The sequence below is a fragment of the Carcharodon carcharias genome (assembly GCF_017639515.1).
Source record: "Carcharodon carcharias isolate sCarCar2 chromosome 38 unlocalized genomic scaffold, sCarCar2.pri SUPER_38_unloc_23, whole genome shotgun sequence".
Taxonomy (NCBI): domain Eukaryota; kingdom Metazoa; phylum Chordata; class Chondrichthyes; order Lamniformes; family Lamnidae; genus Carcharodon; species Carcharodon carcharias.
In genome coordinates, this window is record NW_024470790.1 from 109,114 (window position 1) to 126,073 (window position 16,960).

General features: G+C 44.5%; 1 protein-coding gene across 1 annotated transcript in view; it reads left to right on the forward strand.

The window, feature by feature from the left end:
• LOC121274807 (eukaryotic translation initiation factor 4H-like) overlaps positions 1-16,960 on the forward strand; it is a 51,649-nt gene that overhangs the window by 4,137 nt on the left and 30,552 nt on the right. The window contains exons 2-3 of the mRNA XM_041182170.1: positions 29-309; positions 2,942-3,006. Coding sequence (XP_041038104.1) covers positions 29-309; positions 2,942-3,006 — 346 coding nt within the window. The remainder of the gene's footprint in view (positions 1-28; positions 310-2,941; positions 3,007-16,960) is intronic.

The window sequence follows — 16,960 nt, forward strand, 5'->3', positions numbered from 1 at the left end:
TCTCTCCCTCTCTCTCCCTCTCTCTCCCTCTCTCTCCCTCTCTCTCCCTCTCTCTCCCTCTCTCTCCCTCCCTCTCTCTCTCTCTCTCTCTCCCCCTTTCCCTGGGGCCGTTCAGGAGGCCTAGAGGAGGAGGAGGAGGGGGTGACGGTCCCCGGCGCCAAAAGGAGCTGCCCACCGAGCCACCGTTCACCGCCTTCGTGGGGAACCTACCCTTCAACGCTGTCCAGGGCGACATCGACCACATCTTCAAGGACCTCCGGGTCCGCAGCATACGATTGGTGCGTGACAAGGAGACGGACAAGTTCAAAGGTCAGTGGCCCCCCCCTCCCCCCGGGAAATAGTGATCATAACGCAGTTGAACTCCGTATTCAGTTTGAACGCGCCATACACCAAGCGGCCTGCACCGTTCCCCAACCTGAACCAGCGTGAGGAGAGCTGGCTTGTCGATTTTCCAATTTGGGCATCCCATTGGAAAAAAGAACGAATGGGAAATAGTGATCATAACTGCGGTGGATGTTGCCCATACGGATTTTAAGACAGCATTTGACCAAGTGCCACATGAAAGGCTGGTTAGGACTATTGAGGCTCCCGGAATAGGAGGGTCAGTGTCCAACTGGATGAATAAAAATATTGGCTTAAGGCCAGATACCAGCGGATAGTGGCGGGCGGCTGTTTCACAGAGTGGAGGATACTCTCCGAGGGTCGCTGCTGGGGCTCGCTGCTTTTACTTCTGCTGCTTATAAATGACTCGGAATACGGAGTCGGATTTCCAAATGTGCCAGTGGCACCGTCCTTGGGGGAAGCGTCAGACGCTGAGGAGGGTTCGAATCGTCTGTACCCGAACGTAGGGAGCCAGCAGGATGGGCTGGCAAGCGGCGGGTGCAGTTTAACACAGGGAAGTGGGAGGCGATGCGTTTTGGGAGAAGGGTTGGGGAGGGGGGCAACAGAGTCTTCATGACCCAGTTCGAAGGCCTGTGCAGGGGCGCAGGGACCCGGTTGGGGCGGAGGGGGAGTACAGGGGCATCGATTCTGAAGGCAGACGCGTCGAGAGCGGGGTCAGCAAAACCATGGGTGGGTCCCATCCACCGAGGCATCGAGTACAAAGCAGCGAAGTCAGGCTGAACATTGGTCACACTCTGGTTAGGCCCCAACTCGAGCACCGCCTCCTGCTCCAGTCGCCACCCTGTAGGGAGGGTGTGAAGGTCCCCGAGAGGTGGGGGGGAGGGAGATTTACCAGGATGGTTCCCCCAGGGGATGAGGGGGGGTGGGTTTTATCTACGAGGTTCGGGTGTGAGGGTCCCCGAGAGGGTGGAGAAGGGAGATTTACCAGGACGGTTCCCCCGGGGGATGAGGGGGTGGGTTTTATCTACGAGGTTCGGGTGGTGAAGGGTGTGAGGGTCCCCGAGAGGGTGGGGGAGGGAGATTTACCAGGACGGTCCCCTGGGGGATGAGGGGGTGGGTTTTATCTACGAGGTTCGGGTGGTGAAGGGTGTGAGGGTCCCCGAGAGGGTGAAAGAGGGAGGTTTACCAGGACGGTTCCCGGGGGGTGAGGGGGTGGGTTTTATCTACAAGGTTCGGTTGGAGGAGCTGGGGCTGTTCTCCCCTCGGAGTGAAGGAGGTCGATTCTCTGTGTAATGATTGTAAGCCTCCTTTACTCATGGACGTCAACTCCTTGCTCATTATTGGCCGTGTCTTTACGTTCACTTGGTGTGATTCATGCACCCACCCAGGTCTCTCTGAATGCAAACATTTCACCACCTCTGTTTACTTCCTGCTTCTCTGTCCTACTGGACAAGGTGGATAGCTTAGCGTCTCCTCACACTATATACCATCGGCCATTCCCTTACCTGCTCCCCAGCCTGGTTGATATCTCTCGCCAGCCCCTCCATGGGCTGCTCACTGTTTCCTTTATTCACTCATGGATGTGGGTGTCTCTGTCCGGGCCCAGCATTTATTGCCCATCCCGAATTGCCCCCTTGAGAAGGTGTTGGGTAAGCCGCCATCTTGAGCTGCTGCGGTCCCCATGTGGTGTAGGTATACCCACGGCGCTGTTAGGGAGGGAGTTCCCAGGATTTGGACCCAGCGACAGTGAAGGAACGGCCGATATATTTCCAAGCTGGGATGGTGAGGGGCTCGGAGGGGAACCTCCAGGTGCTGGTGTTCCCCATGTGTCTGCTGCCCTTGTCCTTCTAGATGGGAGAGGTCGTGGGTTTGGGCGGCGCTGTCGAAGGAGCCTCGGTGAGTTGCTGCAGTGCATCTTGTAGATGGTACACACGCTGCTGCTACTGTGCGTCGGTGGTGGAGGGAGTGAATGTTTGTGGATGGGGGGCTGATCAAGCGGGGCTGCTTTGTCCTCGATTTTTGTCCAAATGTGGTCTAACCGAGGGATACGGAGACTGGGTCTGTGCACAGTGCTCCGAGTGTGGTCTAACCAAGGGATACGGAGACCGGGACTGTGCACAGTGCTCCGAGTGTGGTCTAATTGAGGGATACGGAGACCGGAACTGTGCGCGGTGCTCCGAGTGTGGTCTAACCAAGGGATACGGAGACCGGGACTGTGCACTGTGCTCTGAGTGTGGTCTGATCAAGGGATACGGAGACCGGGACTGTGCACGGTACTCCGAGTGTGGTCTAACCGAGGGTTACGGAGACCGGGACTGTGCACGGTGCTCTGAGTGTGGTCTGACCGAGGGATACGGAGACCGGGACTGTGCACGGTGCTCCGAGTGTGGTCTAACCGAGGGATAGGGAGACCGGGACTGTGCACGGTGCTCCGAGTGTGGTCCAACCGAGAGATATGGAGACCGGGACTGTGCACGGTGCTCCGTGTGGCCTGGTCATGAGCCTATATGAGGTTACCCAAAAGAAACTTCTGTCCATGCCCCTGTAAATGTTCGATCTGCGCACTAACAGCTGCATTTTGCAATTCCTTCCTCTGTAGGGTTTTGTTACGTCGAGTTCGATGATGTTGAAACTCTAGAGGAGGCCCTCACATTTGACGGAGCAGTAAGTGTATTTATGTTCAACAATTCATGAGGGAAAAGAGATACTGGGGAGTGTGGTACAGACTGGAATCCAATCGAGGGGTTCGGGGTGGTTTATGTACAGAATAACAGATACCCGGGAGTGAGTTACTGACCGGAATCTAATCGAGGGGTTCGGGGTGGTTTATATATAGAATAACAGATACCTGGGAGTGAGTTACAGACTGGAAACTAATCGAGGTGGTTGGGGTGGTTTATATATAGAATAACAGATACCCAGGAGTGAGTTACAGACGCGAATCTAATCGTGGGGTTCGGGGTTGGTTTATATACAGAGTAACAGATACCCGGGTGTGAGTTAAAGTCTGGAACCTAATGGAGGGGTTCGGGGTGCTATATATATATAGAATAACAGATACCCGGGAGTGAGTTACGGATTGGAATCTAAACGAGGGGTTCGGGGTGGTTTATATATAGAATAACAGATACCCGGGAGTGATTTACAGACTGAAATCTAATCGAGGGGTACGGGGTGGTTTATATATAGAATAACAGATACCTGGGAGTGAGTTACAGACTGGAATCTAATTGAGGTGTTCGGGGTGGTTTACATAGAGAATAACAGATACATAGGAGTGAGTTACAGACTGGGATCTATTCGAGGGGTTCGGGGTGGTTTATATATGGAATAACAGATATCGGGGAGTGAGTTACAGACTGGAATCTAATCGAGAGGTTCCATGTGCGTTATATATAGAATAACAGATATCCGGGAGTGTGTTGCAGGCTGGAATCTGTTTGAGGTGTTTCAGGGTGGTTTATGTACAGAATAACAGATACATGGGAGTGAGTTACAGGCTGGAATCTAATCGAGGGGTTCGGGGTGGATTATATATAGAATAACATATACCCAGGAGTGAGTTGCAGGCTGTAATCTATTTGAGGGCTTTCATGGTGTTTTATATACAGAATAACAGATACCCGGGAGTGAGTTACAGACTGGAATCTAATCGAGTGGTTCGCGGTGGTTTATATATAGAATAACAGATACATGGAATGAGTTACAGATTTGAATCTAATCGAGGGGTTCCGTGTGGTATATATATGTAGAACAACAGATACCCAGGAGTGAGTTACAAACTGGAATCTAATTGAGTGTTTCGAGGTGGTTTATAAAGAGAGTAACAGATACCCGGGAGTGAGTTACAGACTGGAATCTAATCGAGGTGTTCGGGGTGGTTTATATAGCGAATAACAGATACATGGGAGTGATTTACAGACTGGAATCTATTGGAGGGGTTTCAGGGTGGTTTATATATAGAATAACAGATATCTGGGAGTGAGTTACAGACATGAATCTAATCGAGGGGTTCGTGGTGGTTTATATATAGAATAACAGATACCCAGGAGTGAGTTACAGACTGGAATCTAATCGAGGGGTTCGGGGTGGTTTATAAAGAGAGTAACAGATACCTGGGAGTGAGTTACAGATTGGAATCTAATCGAGGTGTTCGGGGTGGTTTATATAGCGAATAACAGATACATGGGAGTGACTTACAGACTTGAATCTATTGGAGGGGTTTCAGGGTGGTTTATATATAGAATCACAGATATCTGGGAGTGAGTTACAGACTTGAATCTAATCGAGGGGTTCGTGGTGGTTTATATATAGAATAACAGATACCCAGGAGTGAGTTACAGACTGGAATCTAATCGAGGGGTTCAGGGTGGTTTATATATAGAATAACAGATATCTGGGAGTGAGTTACAGACTGGAATCTAATCGAGGGATTCGGGATGGTTTATATATAGAATAACAGATACCCAGGAGTGTGTTACGGACTGGAATCTAATCGAGGGATTCGGGATGGTTTATATATAGAATAACAGATACCCGGGAGTGAGTTACAGACTGGAATCTAATCTAGGTGTTCGGGGTGGTTTATATAGCGAATAACAGATACATGGGAGTGATTTACAGACTGGAATCTATTCGAGGGGTTTCAGGGTGGTTTATATATAGGATAACAGATATCTGGGAGTGAGTTACAGACATGAATCTAATCGAGGTGTTCGGGGTGGTTTATATAGCGAATAACAGATACATGGGAGTGATTTACAGACTGGAATCTATTGGAGGGGTTTCAGGGTGGTTTATATATAGAATCACAGATATCTGGGAGTGAGTTACAGACTTGAATCTAATCGAGGGGTTCGTGGTGGTTTATATATAGAATAACAGATACCCAGGAGTGAGTCACAGATTGGAATCTAATCGTGGGGTTCGGGGTGGTTTATATATAGAATAACAGATATCTGGGAGTGAGTTACAGACTGGAATCTAATCGAGGGGTTCGGGGTGGTTTATTTAGAGAATAACAGATACATGGGAGTGAGTTACAGACTGGAATTGTATACCAGGGGTTCGGGGTGGTCTATATATAGAATAACAGATACCCGGGAGTGAGTTACTGACCGGAAACTAATCGAGGTGGTCGGGGTGGTTTATATATAGAATAACTGATACCCAGGAGTGAGTTACAGACGCGAATCTAATTGTGGGGTTCGGGGTTGGTTTATATACAGAGTAACAGATACCCGGGAGTGAGTTAAAGTCTGGAACCTAATGGAGGGGTTCGGGGTGGTATATATATAAAATAACAGATACCCGGGAGTGAGTTACGGATTGGAATCTAATCGAGGGGTTCGGGGTGGTTTATATATAGAATAACAGATACCTGGGAGTGATTTACAGACTGAAATCTAATCGACGGGTTCGGAGTGGTTTATATATAGAATAACAGATACATGGGAGTGAGTTACAGACTGGAATCTAATCGAGGTGTTCGGGGTGGTTTATATAGCGAATAACAGATACATGGGAGTGATTTACAGACTGGAATCTATTCGAGGGGTTTCAGGGTGGTTTATATATAGGATAACAGATATCTGGGAGTGAGTTACAGACGTGAATCTAATCGAGGGGTTCGTGGTGGTTTATATATAGAATAACAGATACCCAGGAGTGAGTTACAGACTGGAATCTAATCGAGGGGTTCGGGGTGGTTTATATAGAGAATAACAGATACATGGGAGTGAGTTACAGACTGGAATTGTATACCAGGGGTTCGGGGTGGTCTATATATAGAATAACAGATACCCGGGAGTGAGTTACGGATTGGAATCTAATCGAGGGGTTCGGGGTGGTTTATATATAGAATAACAGATACCCGGCAGTGATTTACAGACTGAAATCTAATCGAGGGGTTCGGGGTGGTTTATATATAGAATAACAGATACATGGGAGTGAGTTACAGACTGGAATCTAATTGAGGTGTTCGGGGTGGTTTACATAGAGAATAACAGATATCCGGGAGTGAGTTACAGACTGGAATCTAATCGAGAGGTTCCATGTGGGTTATATATAGAATAACAGATATCCGGGAGTGTGTTGCAGGCTGGAATCTATTTGAGGTGTTTCAGGGTGGTTTATATACAGAATAACAGATACATGGGAGTGAGTTACAGACTGGAATCTAATCGAGAGGTTCGGGGTGGATTATATATAGAATAACATATACCCAGGTGTGAGTTGCAGGCTGTAATCTATTTGAAGGCTTTCAGGGTGTTTTATATACAGAATAACAGATACCCAGGAGTGAGTTACAAAGTGGAATCTAAATAAGGGGCTCGGGGTGGTTTATATATAGAATAACAGATACCCGGGCGTGAGTTACAGACTGGAATCTAATCGAGTGGTTCGGGGTGGTTTATATAGAGAGTAACAGATACATGGAATGAGTTACAGATTGGAATCTAATCGAGGAGTTCCGTGTGGTATATATATGTAGAAGAACACATACCCGGGAGTGAGTTACAAACTGGAATCTAATCGAAGGGTTCAGGGGTGTTTATGTATAGAATAACAGATACCTGGGAGTGCGTTACAGACTGGAATCTAATTGAGTGTTTCGGGGTGGTTTATAAAGAGAGTAACAGATACCCGGGAGTCAGTTACAGACTGGAATCTAATCGAGGTGTTCGGGGTGGTTTATATAGGGAATAACAGATACATGGGAGTGATTTACAGACTGGAATCGATTGGAGGGGTTTCAGGGTGGTTTATATATAGAATAACAGATATCTGGGAGTGAGTTACTGACATGAATCTAATCGAGGGGTTCGTGGTGGTTTATATATAGAATAACAGATACCCAGGAGTGAGTTACGTACTGGAATCTAATCGAGGGATTCGGGGTGGTTTATATATAGAATAACAGATATCTGGGAGTGAGTTACAGACTGGAATCTAATTGAGGGGTTCGGGGTGGTTTATATAGAGAATAACAGATACATGGGAGTGAGTTACAGACTGGAATTGTATACCAGGGTTTCGGGGTGGTCTATATATAGAATAACAGATACCCGGGGTGAGTTACTGACCGGAAACTAATCGAGGTGGTCGGGTTGGTTTATATACAGAGTAACAGATACCCGGGAGTGAGTTAAAGTCTGGAACCTAATGGAGGGGTTCGGAGTGGTATATATATAGAATAACAGATACCCGGGAGTGAGTTACGGATTGGAATCTAATCGAGGGGTTCGGGGTGGTTTATATATAGAATAACAGATACCCGGGAGTGATTTACAGACTGAAATCTAATCGAGGGGCTCGTGGTGGTTTATATATAGAATAACAGATACCCAGGAGTGAGTTACAGACTGGAATCTAATCGAGGGATTCGGGATGGTTTATATTTAGAATAACAGATACCCAGGAGTGAGTTACGGACTGGAATCTAATCGAGGGATTCGGGATGGTTTATATATAGAATAACAGATACCCGGGAGTGAGTTACAGACTGGAATCTAATCGAGGGGTTCGGGGTGGTTTATAAAGAGAGTAACAGATACCCGGGAGTGAGTTACAGACTGGAATCTATTGGAGGGGTTTCAGGGTGGTTTATATATAGAATCACAGAAATCTGGGAGTGATTTACAGACATGAATCTAATCGAGGGGTTCGTGGTGGTTTATATATAGAATAACAGATACCCAGGAGTGAGTTACAGACTGGAATCTAATCGAGGGGTTCGGGGTGGTTTATATATAGATTAACAGATATCTGGGAGTTAGTTACAGACTGGAATCTAATTGAGGGGTTCGGGGTGGTTTATATATAGAATAACAGATATCTGGGAGTGAGTAACAGACTGGAATCTAATCGAGGGATTTGGGATGCTTTATATATAGAATAACAGATGCCTGGGAGTGAGTTACAGGCTGGAATTGTATTCCAGTTGTTCGGGGTGGTCTATATATAGAATAACAGATACCCGGGAGTGAGTTACTGACCGGAATCTAATCGAGGGGTTCGGGGTGGTTTATATATAGAATAACAGATACCCGGGAGTGAGTTATAGACTGGAAACTAATCGAGGTGGTCGGGGTGGTTTATATATAGTATAACAGATACCCAGGAGTGAGTTACAGACGCGAATCTAATCGTGTGGTTCGGGGTTGGTTTATATACAGAGTAACAGATACCCGGGAGTGAGTTAAAGTCTGGAACCTAATGGAGGTGTTCGGCGTGGTGTATATATATATAATAACAGATACCCGGGAGTGAGTTACGGATTGGAATCCAATCGAGGGGTTCGGGGTGGTTTATATATAGAATAACAGATACACGGGAGTGATTTACAGACTGAAATCTAATCGATCGGTTCAGCTTGGTTTATATATAGAATAACCGATACGTGGGAGTGAGTTACATTCGGGAATCTAATCGAGGAGTTCGGGGTGTTTTATATATAGAATAACAGATACCTGGGAGTGAGATACAGACTGGAATCTAATTGAGGTGTTCGGGGTGGTTTACATAGAGAATAACAGATACATAGGAGTGAGTTACCGACCTGGATCTATTCGAGGGGTTCGGGGTGGTTTATATATGGAATAACAGATATCCGGGAGTGAGTTACAGACTGGAATCTAATCGAGAGGTTTCCGGGTGGTTTATATACAGAATAACAGATACATGGGAGTGAGTTACAGGCTGGAATCTAATCGAGGGGTTCGGAGTGGATTATATATAGAATAACATATACCCAGGAGTGAGTTGCAGGCTGTAATCTATTTGAGGGCTTTCAGGGTGTTTTATATACAGAATAACAGATACCCGGGAGTGAGTTACAAAGTGGAATCTAAATAAGCGGCTCGGGGGGGTCTATATATAGAATAACAGATACCCGGGAGTGAGTTACAGACTGGACTCTATTCGAGTGGTTCGGGGTGGTTTATATAGAGAATAACAGATACGTGGAATGAGTTACAGATTGGAATCTAATCGAGGAGTTCCGTGTGGTATATATATGTAGAAGAACAGATACCCGGGAGTGAGTTGCAAACTGGAATCTAATCGAAGGGTTCAGGGGTGTTTATATATAGAATAACAGATACCTGGGAGTGCGTTACAGACTGGAATCTAATTGAGTGTTTCGGGGTGGTTTATAAAGAGAGTAACAGATACCCGGGAGTGAGTTACAGACTGGAATCTAATCGAGGTGTTCGGGGTGGTTTATATAGCGAATAACAGATACATGGGAGTGATTTACAGACTGGAATCTATTGGTGGGGTTTCAGGGTGGTTTATATATAGAATAACAGATATCTGGGAGTGAGTTACAGACATGAATCTAATCGAGGGGTTCGTGGTGGTTTATATATAGAATAACAGATACCCAGGAGTGAGTTACAGACTGGAATCTAATCAAGGGGTTCGGGGTAGTTTATATATAGAATAACAGATATCTGGGAATGAGTTACAGACTGGAATCTAATCGAGGGATTCGGGATGGTTTATATATAGAATAACAGATACCCAGGAGTGAGTTACGGACTGGAATCTAATCGAGGGATTCGGGATGGTTTATATATAGAATAACAGATACCCGGGAGTGAGTTACAGACTGGAATCTAATCGAGGTGTTCGGGGTGGTTTATATAGCGAATAACAGATACATGGGAGTGATTTACAGACTGGAATCTATTGGAGGGGTTTCAGGGTGGTTTATATATAGAATCAAAGATATCTGGGAGTGAGTTACAGACATGAATCTAATCGAGGGGTTCGTGGTGGTTTATATATAGAATAATAGATACCCAGGAGTGAGTTACGGACTGGAATCTAATCGAGGGATTCGGGATGGATTATATATAGAATAACAGATACCCGGGAGTGAGTTACAGACTTCAATCTAATCGAGGGGTTCGGGGTGGTTTATATATAGAATAACAGATACCCGGGAGTGAGTTACAGACTGGAAACTAATCGAGGTGGTCGGGGTGTTTTATATATAGAATAACAGATACCCAGGAGTGAGTTACAGACGTGAATCTAATCGTGGGGTTCGGGGTGGTTTATATAGAGAATAACAGATACTTGGGAGTGATTTACAGACTGGAATCTATTCGAGGGGTTTCAGGGTGGTTTATATATAGGATAACAGATATCTGGGAGTGGGTAACAGACTGGAATCTAATCGAGGGATATGGGATGGTTTATATATAGAATAACAAATGCCCAGGAGTGCGTTACAGACTGGAATCTAATTGAGGTGTTTGGCGTGGTTTATATATAGAATAACAGATGCCTGGGAGTGAGTTACAGACTGGAATCTAATCGTGGGGTTCGTGGGGGTTTATGTATAGAATAACAGACACCCGGGAGTGAGTTACTGACTGAAATCTAATCGAGGGGTTCTGGGTGGTTTATATATAGAATAACAGATGCCCGGGAGTGAGTTACAGACTGGGATCTAATTGAGGTGTTTGGCGTGGTTTATATATAGAATAAGAAATACCCAGGAGTGAGTTATAGACTGGAATCTAATCGAGGGGTTCAGGTGGTTTATATATAGAATAACAGATGCCTGGGAGTGAGTTAAAGACTGGAATCTAATTGTGGGGTTCGTGGGGGTTTATGTATAGAATAACAGATACCCGGGAGTGAGTTACAGACTGGAATCTAATCGTGGGGTTCGTGGGGGTTTATGTATAGAATAACAGATACCCGGGAGTGAGTTACAGACTGAAATCTAATCGAGGGGTTCTGGGTGGTTTATATATAGAATAACAGAAACCCGGGAGTGAGTTACAGTTGGGAATCTAATTGAGTGGTTTTGGGTGGTTTCTATAGAGAATAACGGATACATGGGAGTGAATTACAGGCTGGAATTGTATTCGAGGGGTTCGGTGTGGTTTATATATATGTATAGAATAACAGTTACCCAGGAGTGAGTTGCAGACTGGAATCGAATCGAGGGGTTAAGGTGGTTTATGTATAGAATAACAGATACCGGTGAGTGGATTACAGACTGGAATCTAATCGAGGGGTTTGGGGTGGTTTATCTATAGAATAACAGATATCTGGGGGTGAGTAACAGACTGGAATCTAATCGAGGGATTTGGGATGGTTTATATATAGAATAACAGATGCCCGGGATTGAGTTACAGACTGGAATTGTATTCCAGGTGTTCGGGGTGGTCTATATATAGAATAACAGATACCCGGGAGTGAGTTACTGACCGGAATCTAATCGAGGGGTTCGGGGTGGTTTATATATAGAATAACAGATGCCTGGGAGTGAGTTAAAGACTGGAATCTAATTGTGGGGTTCGTGGGGGTTTATGTATAGAATAACAGATACCCGGGGTGTGAGTTACAGACTGGAATCTAATTGTGGGGTTCGTGGGGGTTTATGTATAGAATAACAGATACCCGGGAGTGAGTTACAGACTGGAATCTAATCGTGGGGTTCGTGGGGGTTTATGTATAGAATAACAGATACCCGGGAGTGAGTTACAGACTGAAATCTAATCGAGGGGTTCTGGGTGGTTTATATATAGAATAACAGAAACCCGGGAGTGAGTTACAGTTGGGAATCTAATTGAGTGGTTTTGGGTGGTTTCTATAGAGAATAACGGATACATGGGAGTGAATTACAGGCTGGAATTGTATTCGAGGGGTTCGGGAGTGAGTTATAGACTGGAAACTAATCGAGGTGGTCGGGGTGGTTTATATATAGAATAACAGATACCCAGGAGTGAGTTACAGACGCGAATCTAATCGTGGGGTTCGGGGTTGGTTTATATACAGAGTAACAGATACCCGGGAGTGAGTTAAAGTATGGAACCTAATGGAGGTGTTCGGGCTGGTATATATATAGAATAACAGATACCCGGGAGTGAGTTACGGATTGGAATCCAATCGAGGGGTTCGGGGTGATTTATATATAGAATAACAGATACCCGGGAGTGATTTACAGACTGAAATCTAATCGAGGGGTTCGGCGTGGTTTATATATAGAATAACAGATACGTGGGAGTGAGTTACATTCGGGAATCTCATCGAGGAGTTCGGGGTGTTTTATATATAGAATAACAGATACCTGGGAGTGAGATACAGACTGGAATCTAATTGAGGTGTTCGGGGTGGTTTACATAGAGAATAACAGATACATAGGAGTGAGTTACCGACCTGGATCTATTCGAGGGGTTCAGGGTGGTTTATATATGGAATAACAGATATCCGGGAGTGAGTTACAGACTGGAATCTAATCGAGAGGTTCCATGTGGGTTATATATAGAATAACAGATATCCGGGAGTGTGTTGCAGGCTGGAATCTATTTGAGGTGTTTCAGGGTGGTTTATATACAGAATAACAAATACATGGGAGTGAGTTACAGGCTGGAATCTAATCGAGGGGTTCGGGGTGGATTATATATAGAATAACATATATCCAGGAGTGAGTTGCAGGCTGTAATCTATTTGAGGGCTTTCAGGGTGTTTTATATACAGAATAACAGATACCCGGGAGTGAGTTACAAAGTGGAATCTAAATAAGCGGCTCGGGGGGGTCTATATATAGAATAACAGATACCCGGGAGTGAGTTACAGACTGGAATCTATTCGAGTGGTTCGGGGTGGTTTATATAGAGAATAACAGATACATGGAATGAGTTACAGATTGGAATCTAATCGAGGAGTTCCGTGTGGTATATATATGTAGAAGAACAGATACCCGAGAGTGAGTTGCAAACTGGAATCTAATCGAAGGGTTCAGGGGTGTTTATATATAGAATAACAGATACCTGGGAGTGTGTTACAGACTGGAATCTAAGTGAGTGTTTCGGGGTGGTTTATAAAGAGACTAACAGATACCCGGGAGTGAGTTACAGACTGGAATCTAATCGAGGTGTTCGAGGTGGTTCATATAGCGAATAACAGATACATGGGAGTGATTTACAGACTGGAATCTATTGGAGGGGTTTCAGGGTGGTTTATATATAGAATAACAGATATCTGGGAGTGAGTTACAGACATGAATCTAATCGAGGGGTTCGTGGTGGTTTATATATAGAATAACAGATACCCAGGAGTGAGTTACAGACTGGAATCTAATCGAGGGATTCGGGATGGTTTATATATAGAATAACATACCCGGGAGTGAATTACAGACTGGAATCTAATCGAGGGTTTCGGGGTGGTTTATTTAGAGAATAACAGATACCCGGGAGTGAGTTACAGACTGGAATCTAATCGAGGTGTTCGGGGTGGTTTATATAGCGAATAACAGATACATGGGAGTGATTTACAGACTGGAATCTATTGGAGGGGTTATAGGGTGGTTTATATATAGAATCACAGATATCTGGGAGTGAGTTACAGACATGAATCTAATCGAGGGGTTCGTGGTGGTTTATATATAGAATAATAGATACCCAGGAGTGAGTTACGGACTGGAATCTAATCGAGGGATTCGGGATGGATTATATATAGAATAACAGATACCCGGGAGTGAGTTACAGACTGGAATCTAATCGAGGGGTTCGGGGTGGTTTATATATAGAATAACAGGTACCCGGGAGTGAGTTACAGACTGGAAACTAATCGAGGTGGTTGGGTTGGTTTATATATAGAATAACAGATACCCAGGAGTGAGTTAAAGACGCGAATCTAATCGTGGGGTTCGGGGTTGGTTTATATACAGAGTAACAGATACCCGGGAGTGAGTCACAGACTGGAATCTAATCGAGGTGTTTGGGGTGGTTTATATAGCGAATAACAGATACATGGGAGTGATTTACAGACTGGAATCTATTCAAGGGGTTTCCGGGTGGTTTATATATAGGATAACAGATATCTGGGAGTGAGTAACAGACTGGAATCTAATCGAGGGATATGGGATGGTTTATATGTAGAATAACAAATGCCCAGGAGTGAGTTACAGACTGGAATCTAATTGAGGTGTTTGGCGTGGTTTATGTATAGAATAACAGATACCCTGGAGTGAGTTACAGACTGGAATCTAATCGAGGGGTTCAGGTGGTTTATATATAGAATAACAGATGCCTGGGAGTGAGTTAAAGACTGGAATCTAATCGTGGGGTTCGTGGGGGTTTATGTATAGAATAACAGATACCCGGGAGTGAGTTATTGACTGAAATCTAATCGAGGGGTTCTGGGTGGTTTATCTATAGAATAACAGATACCCGGGTGTGAGTTACATTTGGGAATCTAATTGAGTGGTTCAGGGTGGTTTCTATAGAGAATAACAGATACCCGGGAGTGAGTTACAGATTGGAATCTAATCGAGGGGTGCGCTGTGGTTTAAATAGAGAATAACAGATACCCGTGGGCAGGTTACAGACTGGAATCTAATCGAGGGGTTCGAGGTGGTTTATATATAGAATAACAGATACCCGGGAGTGAGTTACAGACTGGAATCTAATCGAGTGGTTCAGTGTGTTTATATATAGAATAACAGATACCCGGGAGTGAGTTACAGACTGCAATCTAATCGAGTGGTTCGGGGTTGGTTTATATATTGAATAACAGATACCTTGGAGTGAGTTACAGACTGGAATATAATCGAGGGGTCCGGGGTGGTTTATATATGGAATAACAGATACATTGGAGTGAGTTACAATTGGAAATCTAATCGAAGGGTGAGGGGTGGTTTATATATAGAATAACATATACCCGGGAGTGAGTTACAGACTGGAATCTAATCGAGGGGTTCGGGGTGGTTTAAATATAGAATAACTGATACATTGGAGTGAGATACAATCGGGAATCTAATCGAGGGGTGCGGGGTGATTTATATGTAGAATAACAGGTACCCGGGAATGAGTTACAGTCTGGAATCTAATCGAGGTGTTCGGGGTGGTTTTTATAGTGAATGACAGATACATGGGAGTGATTTACAGACTGGAATCTAATCGAGGGGCACAGGGTGGTTTATATATGGAATAACAGATACCTGGGAGTGTGTTGTAGGCTGGAATCTAATCTTGGTGTTCAGAATGGTTTATATATAGAATAACAGATGCCCGGGAGTGAGTTACAGACTGGAATCTAATCGAGGGGTTCAGGTGGTTTATATATAGAATAACAGATGCCCGCGTGTGAGTTACAGACTGAAATCTTATCGAGGGGTTCTGGGTGGTTTATATATAGAATAACAGATACCCGGGAGTGAGTTACAGTCGGGAACCTAATTTAGTGGTTCGTGGTGGTTTATATATAGAATAACAGATACCTGGGAATGAGTTACAGACTGGAATCTAATTGAGGTGTTCGGGCTGGTTTCTATAGAGAATAACAGATACATGGGAGTGAATTACAGGCTGGAATTGTATTCCAGGGGTTTGGTGTGGTTTATATATATATATATAGAATAACAGTTACCCGGGAGTGATTTACAGACTGGAATCTAATCGAGGGGTCCGGGGTGGTTTATATATATAGAATAACAGTTACCCGGGAGTGAGTTACAGACTGGAATCTAATTGAGGGGCTCGGGGTGGTTTATATATAGAATAACAGATACCCGGGAGTGTGTTGTTGGCTGAAATCTAATCGAGGGGTTCTGGGTGGTTTATATATAGAATAACAGATACCCGGGTGTGAGTTACATTTGGGAATCTAATTGAGTGGTTCGGGGTGGTTTCTATCGAGAATAACAGATACATGGGAGTGAATTACAGGCTGGAATTGTATTCGAGGTGTTTGGTGTGGTTTATATATATAGAATAACAGTTACCCGGGAGTGAGTTGCAGACTGGAATCTAATCGAGGGGTTCGGGGTGGTTTATATATAGAATAACAGATACCCGAGAGTGAGTTACAGACTGGAATCGAATCGAGGGGTTAAGGTGTTTTATGTATAGAATAACAGATACCGGTGAGTGGATTACAGACTGGAATCTAATCGAGGGGTTCGGGGTGGTTTATATGTAGAATAACAGATACCTGGGAGTGAGTTACAGACTGGAATCTAATCGAGGTGGTCTGGGTGGTTTATATATAGAATAACAGATACCCGGGAGTGAGTATCAGACTGGAATCTAATTGAGGTGTTCGTGTGGTTTACATAGAGAATAACAAATATCTGGGAGTGAGTTACGGACTGGAATCTAATTGAGGTGTTCGGCGTGGTTTGTATAGAGAGTAACAGGTACCCGGGAGTGAGTTACAGATTGGAATCTAATCGAAGGGTATGGGATGGTTTTTATATAATAACACTTACCCGGGAGTGAGTTACAGACTGGAATCTAATCGAGGGGTTCGGGAATGGTTTATATGTAGAATAACAGATACCCGGGAGTGAGTTACAATTGGGAATCTAATTGAGTAGTTCGGGGTGGTTTATATATAGAAGAACAGATACTCGGGAATGAGTTACAGACTGGAATCTAATTGAGGTGTTCGGGGTGGTTTATATGGAGAATAACAGATACATGGGAGTGAATTACAGACTGGAATGTAATCGAGGGGTTCGGAGTGGTTTATATATAGAATAACAGATACCTGGTAGTGATTTACAGACTGAAATCTATTCGAGGGGTTCGGGGTGGTTTATATATAGAATAACAGATACCCGGGAGTGAGTTACAGACTGGAATCTAAT